Source organism: Mus caroli, unplaced genomic scaffold (assembly GCF_978045245.1).
Source record: "Mus caroli unplaced genomic scaffold, Mus_caroli_1 scaffold_15, whole genome shotgun sequence".
NCBI classification, from domain to species: Eukaryota; Metazoa; Chordata; class Mammalia; order Rodentia; family Muridae; genus Mus; species Mus caroli.
The window spans coordinates 93,896,776-93,905,791 of NW_028227270.1; the positions used below are offsets into that span (position 1 = coordinate 93,896,776).

General features: G+C 33.5%; 1 protein-coding gene across 2 annotated transcripts; it reads right to left on the reverse strand.

Annotated features, from left to right (window-relative positions):
• Positions 1-219: 219 nt before the first annotated feature.
• On the reverse strand, positions 220-5,780 carry LOC110287897 (prolactin-3D1-like). Of its 2 annotated transcripts, none has more exons than XM_085830773.1 (5): positions 5,750-5,780; positions 5,043-5,197; positions 3,482-3,589; positions 1,506-1,685; positions 220-417 (listed from the first exon to the last, which is right to left on the reverse strand). In XM_085830773.1, the coding sequence occupies exons 1-5, from the start codon at positions 5,778-5,780 to the stop codon at positions 220-222; spliced, it is 672 nt and encodes a 223-aa protein (XP_085686899.1). The 2 variants fall into 2 exon arrangements, with proteins under 2 accessions (XP_085686899.1, XP_085686898.1); XM_085830772.1 differs by having other exon boundaries at positions 5,043-5,200.
• Between the last annotated feature and the right edge of the window lie 3,236 nt (positions 5,781-9,016).

Genomic DNA, 9,016 nt, shown 5'->3' on the forward strand with positions numbered 1-9,016 from the left:
AGTACAATAGTATTGAACTTATTTGTTGTTAGACTAAAATTTTGCTCACAAAATGTTTTTTAAATAAACTACCATAGATATATCTATCTTCTTGATATAAATACTTGTATTTATTTTATGACAATAATTCCATTATAGCTCTGCATAACTGAGGAGAGGAAAGAATTACAAGTCTGCTTCAACAAAGACCATGTGGTCAGGGCTTCACTGGGTGGGCACTCAACATTCGTTCTGAAAGACAACTCGGCACCTCAAGACTTTGATGTAGCTGTCTATCTTATGGATGTCCCTTTTAATGCAGCGGCAGAGGTTATAAACGGCAAAAAGATGAGAGTCTTCATTAGGTGACTGCAGTTCTTCGAGTCCAGACCAGGCAGGGTAGTCAAATTTTTCATTTTCTTCAATGTTAGCCTGAGTCTAAACATCAAATGGAATGGTATTATTGACATTATCTCCTCTCTCTCTCTCTCTCTCTCTCTCTCTCTCTCTCTCTCTCTCTCTCTAACTCACTCGTTCGCTTGCTTGCTCTCTATCTCTTGTGTGTGTGTGTGTGTGTGTGTGTGTGTGTGTGTGTGTGTGCGCATGTGTGCATAGTTCATTTTTTGCAGTATTAAATACACAACATTTGGATGTCAGCACTCAATTTTGGGTAAACTCTCACCTTGGCTTTTCCCTTGACTTTTGAGACAGATGCTCTTATTCCTACCTGGATCTAAGCTCCAGTCTGCTTCACACTGACTCCCTTGTCTGAGTGTTATAAAGTGAAAACAGCACATCACTCTTCTGAGATAAAAATCTGTTACTGGCAAGTCCTCACACATTCCCAAAATGCAGGAGACATAAGACATCTCCCAGTGCATATTTCTTGTAAATTTTAAATAATATATACAAGAAAATAGAGGTCTTTAAGTTTTTGGTGAGAAACCATGGAAAATAATATAAAGGACTTAAACACCAAAAGAGAATTTGGAGACAGGCATATATATTTTCTGATATGACACGGATCTCATGCACGGTATATCTTTATAGAAGTAAACAGATGGTGAACATGCAAGGTGCTCATTGGCAATATCTAAATGTGTGTGTGTGTGTGTGTGTGTGTGTGTGTGTGTGTGTGCACGCGCACGTGACGCACACGCACTTTATGCTATATTAGTTTTGGTAGAGTGTCCTGATACTTTTCTTCTCAGATACATCTATCCTATATTTTGTGTAATTTACTGAAATTTTCTATATGAAAAGTATATTTCACTTAATGTGTTAATGTTTAAGCAATACAAAAAATGATTGTCATAAGATCTTCTGAATTATGCAAGAGTGCCCACCCCATCTAGGAAAGATACTTTCCCAATTATTCTGATTCACAGAAGTTCTGTGGAGATTAATGTTCTGTGGACTTCTTATTAAATATCCTTGGATTTGAGCATTTCAAAATTCTTTTTGCATTATACCATTTACCATTTCCGTACACAGCATCAACAAACACATTCAGAGAAACAACTCACCCTGTTGTATATTTTCTGAAGTCCCTCCAGAATTATAAGGTTTCTGTCCTTAATGTCAGCAGCTTTTTTCCCCATACTATCAGAAGCTCCTGGAAGAGCAGTCAGTGCAGACACCAAGTGTTTCAGTGGTTCTTTCCAGGAAATTGAAACATTGATCATGGCTTTCAGAAGGTCTTCAGTCTAAGAAAACATAATTGAACATCATGTTAAACTAGGTGGCATAGAACTGAATAGTTAGACACCTGTAGTTTTTTTTCAAAAAGGAGGCAATCAGCAGTATATTTTTATTAACAATTCTGTGTCAATGGTTTCATACTTTACAGATATTTTATGCCATATGAATGTTGTGTAAATGAATATTTTCAGCTCCCGAATTCCACTTTGATAAATAAAACTAAGTAGGTCTTAATAATTCTTTCAAAATGATGATAATTTGTGTTTCTGTACATTATATTATGTGTCCTAATTAAACCTCTTTTCTTAGATTTCTTCCCTATCTATGAGAAAACAAGGTCTATAGGGCTTAGTAGGTGTCCAGAAAAATAACTCTCAAAACATAGATGGTAACACTTTCAGAAGCTAGTGGCTCAAATAATTTCTACACTAGTCAGTCAAATTGATTTCTCATATTCTTGAGACTTATATATAGAATATGAAAACATAATTACTGAAGAAAAATTGTTTTCAAAATTTTATTTTTCAGGTATCTGCCTGATTCCCACCCTTTGGCTCTAGAGAAGTTGTTTATGTATTGACAGGAGCAGAAGAAAAATGATTACAGAGATTTATTTAATTCCAGGTATCAGTAGAAATCAGAATGGAATTTTGACCAAAGAAGTGTTAATGCAGTTCCAGGCTAATACAAAATAAAATAATTTTTATTAGATTTTCCTATGAGGAGAACTAGAGATTTCAAAAATAAAGACCAGAGCAAAATGCAGTAAGAATTTCTAAAAATGTTTACATTTATGTAGGAAATGGACAAGCCAGTGCTGATAGCATACACGATTTTAGAAGAATTGTACAATAATGGTTAAGAGTGATTGCATGATATAAAAGAAATTTAAGTTCAATTCTTACTTGGCAAGAAAGAGTTATTACTTTTGGAGACTCCGTTTATCATCTCAAAAAATCAGAAATTGTTTGTTATTATTAAATGTTTTTGTGTCAATAGATTGCTATATGTATTGTCTAGAACAGTGTGTAGAAAAGTTTTCCTCCATTTATATTTATTTTATTTTTCTTTATGCAGTAAATTTATTTATGAGAGTATATTGTTTATGTTATTTGCTTTATTAATATAAGTATGACTAGAAAATAGATTATGTGTGTGAGGTAAATCTACATATTAGTTTTATGTAAATGAAACACTAATATTTATGATAGGTAGTCAAAGGGAAGAAATTGTAGCACATATACATTAGATCTTCTTCATAGTTATGAAGACCTCATCAAAATGGAAGTCATCCTGAGGAGCATGAAACGGCCTACACAGGAGTCTCTTAGGAAGCTGATTTTCAGTTAAGATACAAGCAAAGGCAGACCAGTCAGGAAAGACTGTATAAACAATGAAGGAACAGAAGTAGGTCATGGATAGTTAGAAATTTAGGAAGAACATTCACAAGTGCTGCCAGCATTAGATCTTTAGCATCATACCACAAATACAACTGGATTTGTATTTACCCTATATGTATATAAATATATTCAAGAATGAGTTTCCAATTGAGGGAAGAACTTCCGAGGTGACAAACAAAAGGTTATGGTGAAACTGCTTCTATCTAGAGTTAGAACTAGGAAAACATGCGAATTGGCAGTCATCTAAGTTAGTGCTAATGTTATCAAATATATGATGTCATTATTCTTTGACACTTCCACCTTTATCTATTAATTCTGAGATTACCACACCTTTATGGTAAAAAATCTAGCCCACATGTAACATTATTTGTTTGACAAAACAAAACAGGTAAGAAACCTACTTTAATTTCGTGGACTTCCTCTCGATTCTCTGGAGTATGGATGGAAGCAGTATGACACAGGGGAAGTATTCTGTCTGTTATCCAAGTTTTATCGAAAAAATTCAAATCCTGGAGGAATTTAAACGTTTTGATTCATTTGAGGTTTCATAATTGAATGGAAACTTACATGTCCATAAGAATATTACATTTGAAAAACAACACATTTTTATATTTAAGAATATTACAATATTTGAAACAGTGGATTAATGGAAATATAATAAGCCTACCTTTTACTTCTCATACATTTGCAAGCTAATTTTCTATTGCCACATCTTTTCCCCTCATTACTGTTCTTTTTTATTGTCCTTGCTAATATTATTTGCAAAGAAAAAAACAATATGCCCCCAAATGCCTGATTAATATATTTTTAAGTATTATGTTTCCTAGGATTTGGATAAGAGTCTTAGAATTGTTATTTTTATGCAGTTTTATACATATCTTATTTTTATTGGTTAAAAAGTTACATGCCTTTTAACGTAGGGATTGTAACTTTACAAATTTGCTCTCAAATATTACCAAGGGTTTCCTTCATACAAAGGATGTAAAAAATGTGCAATGCATTACTGTTGATACAGTCAACAATTAACTATTAAATTCTGGTCATGTTTTAAGGAAATATTCAGCAGTGAGTAACATAAGAATCCACAAAAATACTTAATACTTCTATATTAATGATATAAAGAATATACTTGCATAAGGTATTTATTTGGAAAATACAAAATTAATTAATAAATAAAGGATTATTAAAAAATATACTGCTGAAAGATTAGGAGAAAAGAATAAAGGATATAGGAAAAACAAGTGAAGGAAACTAACAATGAAAATGTATATTCTCTCTAAATGTAGGGGTATATAATCCATATACTCAATTTTCAATGGAAATTGTCTCTATTGTTTCCTCACTGGCATACCCTGAACCTGTGAGTTATATCCCTGAAGAAAAGATAATGTATGTTGTTTCTAAATCATCTCTTCAATTGCACCTAGACACTTTCCTGAAAATGATAAACCATAATTTTTAGACTTTGTGAACTTAAAAAGAGACATTGTGTTTTGTTTTTGCTTTTCACTTTTTGTCATGGTTTCAATTTTATTTAGTATTATACTTTTCATATAAGTACCTCATGGTTTTGACTTTTTCTAAATTTATTCTTTCCATATTACAAACTTAAATGCAATTCTCCTGTACTATGTATCTTCAGATCAGTAAGTATAAAATGGTCATGAAGACAGAACCCATGGGTAAATTACCAGGAAATCAATGTTCCTGTGACAAAGTTCAAAACAAGTTATTATTTTTAAAGTTATAGAAAAATTTAAAATGTCATTTAATTCTTTACAATTGTTTTGATATTTTAATGAAACTTCATATTCTGCCCATTCCACATTTTGGTCTATGAATTTATTACCTATAACAAGTGAATTATTTGGAACTATATACATAGAACATTCCAATTTTATTAGTGTTTAGTTAGTTGAAGGCCCCTTTAGATAAGAGTCCAGAGGCAAGGTCATTACTTACAAATTCCCTATACACATCTGCAGTCAAGATAAATGTTTTATGAGACAGTTCAGCCAAACGAGTATACAGGTCTTCAGTGGGCACCATGGCAGTTGGTTTGGAGGACACATTCTCCCAAAAGAGTAGGCTTGACACCAGCAGCAACAATTGCATTCCTGCTGTCAGAGAAACAAACTGAAATAATATCCGCATATGTGGTTACAACAGATGGATTTTCTTAGGATGCTGTCTTTTCTAAGGGTCCTCAGCCATTATATTTGGTTTGCTATTGCTTATAACTCAGAAAATACAGGAAAACTGTGACATTTCTCTATTACAGAATGAAAATGTAGGAGACATCTCACATTGTGCATTTGTTCCAAAGTAGCATTTCAAGTAGTTTGTAAACACATGGAGCTTTGACTAACCATGAAACAGAAACCTCAGATAATTATCTGAGACTGTTTTACTACATTCAAATCTCCACCATTAACCAGAAACACTGTAAAATGTTTCTTTCAATACACGAATTAATTGTTACTGTAATCAATAGGTCTAAATACAAATGTTTAAGAGGCACTTTGACAAAACAGAAAACAAAACAAAGAAAGAAAGAAACAAACACAAAACACATCACATCCAAAAGTAAATCCACACTCCAAACACATCTTGAATATGTCTGCAATATTAAGGTTAACTGAGAGGTACATGGATGAATGGCAACCTACCTGAGCCTGAAAGAGTCAAAGTCAGCTGCATTTCTGAGAAGATCCCCCACAATGTAGGATCCAAGTCAGGAAATCTGCTTCACCTGAGTGTTGAATTCATTCAACTTTCTACCTCCTATATATACTACCAGAATATACCCAAACACAAGCAGAGCTCGGGGCCAGATTTAGTCATTGTCTTTTGATAAGCAACATTCTTCCTTGAGGATTATTAGTATCCTCTTTACATTTAACACAATGTATGCGTCAATATTTGTCATACTGCATATCTCCCATGTGATCTGGAGAGGTCAAGTCACTCTCCAAATCAGCAAGATCATCTGGTCTGATCAATTACACATTTTTTGGCCAGCAGGAGATAAGACTTTTCCTCCTATGCATCACCTTAATTCAAGATCTTATGTCTGCCATGTCTTCTGCAAAGTTTCATACTGTTTTTAGTTATAATCAATGCTGTCAATAATTATATGGACATTTGTTCTCTCTATAGCTCTAACAGACAATTTTTCTAGACTGTTTTACTAAACTCAAATTTGTTCCATTAACCAGAAACACTTTAAAATGTTTCTCTCAATAAATGAGGTTAAAGGCCTCAACAAATACAAAAATATTAAAATAAACCCATGAATCCTATCAGGACACCACAGAGTAAAACTAATTTTGATTAACAACTTAAATAATAGAAATGCGGCATACACATGGAAGCTGAACAACACTGTACTCAATGATAACTTGGTCAAGGAAGAAAAAAAAATTAAAGACTTTTTAGAGTTTAATGACAATGAATCCACAACATACCCAAACTTATGGGACACAAAGAAAGTAGTCCTTAGACGAAAACTCATAGCTACAATTGCCTCCAAAAAGACAGTGGAGAGAGCATACACTAGTAGCTTGACAGCACATCTGAAAGCTCTAGAACAAAAGGAAGCAAATACACCGAAGAGGAGTAAATGGCAGGAAATAATAAAACTCAGGGCTGAAATCAACCAAGTAGAAACAAAAAGAAATATACAAAGAATCAACCAAACCAGGAGCTTGTACTTTGAGAAAATATGCAAGATAGATAAACACTTAGTCAGACTCACTCGGGAGCACACGGACAGTATCCCAATTTACAATATCAGAAATGAAAAGGGAGACATAGCAACAGAATCTGAGGAAATCTAAAAAAATCATCATGTCCTATTACAAAAGGTTATACTCAGCAAAACTGAAAAATCTGTATGAAATGGACAATTTTCTAGACATATAGCAGGTACAAAATTTAAATCAAGATCACATTAATGATCTAAACAGTCGCATATCCCCTAAAGTAATAGAAACAGTCATTAATTGTCGCAAAACCAAAAAAAGCCCATGACCAGATGGGTTTAGTTCAGCTTTCTATCCGAACTTCAAAGAAGACCTAATTCCAGTTCTCATCAAACTCTTCCACAAAATAGAAGCAGAAGGTACTCTACCCATTTTATTCTATGAAGCCACAATCACTCTGATACCTAAACCACATAAAGACCCAACAAAGAAAGAGGACTTGAGACCAATTTCCCTTATGAATATTAATGCACAAGTGCTCCATAAAATTCTTGCAAAACTAATCCAAGAACACATCAAAATGATCATCCATCATAATCAAGTAGGCTTCATCCCAGGGATTCAGGGATGGTTCAATATAAGGAAATCCATCAACATAATACACTATATAAACAAACTCAAAGACATAAATCACATGATCATCTCATTAAACATTGAGAAAGCATTTGGCAATATCCAACACCTATTTACGATAAAGGTCTTGGAAAGATCAAGAATTCAAGGCCCATAACTAAACATAATAAAAGAAATATACAGCAGACAAGTTCAACATCAAACTAAATGGAGAGAAACATGAAGTAATCCCATTAAAATGAGGGACTCGACAAGACTCCCACTCTCTGCCTATCTATTCAATATAGTAGTCAAAGTCCTAGCAAGAGCAATTAGACATCAAAAGGAGATCAAAGGAATACACATTGGAAAGGAAGAAGTCAAAATATTACTTCTTGCAGATGATATGATAGTATACATAAGTGACCCCAGAAATTCCACCAGAGAACTCCTAAACCTGAAAAAACAACTTCAGCTAAGTACCTCAATACAAAATTAAATCAAACAAATCAGTGGCCTTTCTCTATACAAAGGATAAACAGGATGAGAAAAAAATTAGGGAGATAATATTCTAAACAATAGTCACAAATAATATAAAGTACATTGGTCTGACACTAACAAAGGAAGTGAAAGATCTGTATGATAAGAACTTCAACTCTCTGAAGAAAAAATCTAAGAAAATCTCAGAAGATGGAAAGATCTCCCATGATCATGGATTTGCAGGATCAATATCATAAAAATGTTTATCTTGACAAAAGAAAATTACAGGTTCAATGCAATCCCCATTAAAATTCCAACTCAATTCTTTATAGATGTAGAAAGAGCAATTTCCAAATTCATCTGGAATAACAAAAAACCTAAGATAGCAAAAACTATTCTCAACAATACAAGAACTTCTAGTGGAATTACCATCCCTAACCTCAAGCTATACTGCAGAACTATTGTGACTAAAACAAAACAAAACAAAACAAAAAACAAAAAACAAAAAAACAAAACTACAACAACAACAACAAAAAAAACCCTGCATGTTATTGGTACAGTGGCAGACAGTTAGATCAGTGGAATAGGAATTAAGACCCAGAAATGAACCCACACACCTATGGTCACTTGATTTTTGACAAAGGAGCTAAGACCATCCATTGGAAAAAAAGAAATATTATCAACAAACAGTGGTGGCACAACTGGCAGTTAGCATGTAGAAGAATGCAAATTGACCCATTTGTATCTCCTTGTACAAAGCTAACGTCTATGTGGATCAAGGAACTTCACATAATACCAGAGACACTGAATCTTAAAGAGGAGAGAGTGGGGAAAAGCCTCAAATTATGGGCACAGGGGAAATATTGCTGAACAGAAAAGCAGTGGCTTGTGCTTTAAGATCAAGAATTGACAAATGGGACTTCATAAAATTGTAAAACTTCTTTAGGGCAAAGGACACTGTCAAAAAGACAAAATGGCCACCAAGTGATAGGGAAAAATCTTTATGATCCCTAAATCCCATGGGGGTCTAATATCCAACATATACAAAGAACTCAAGAAGTTAAACTACAGAAAACCACATAACCCTATTAAAAATGGGACATAGAGCTAAACAAAGAATTCTCAACTGAGGAATACTGA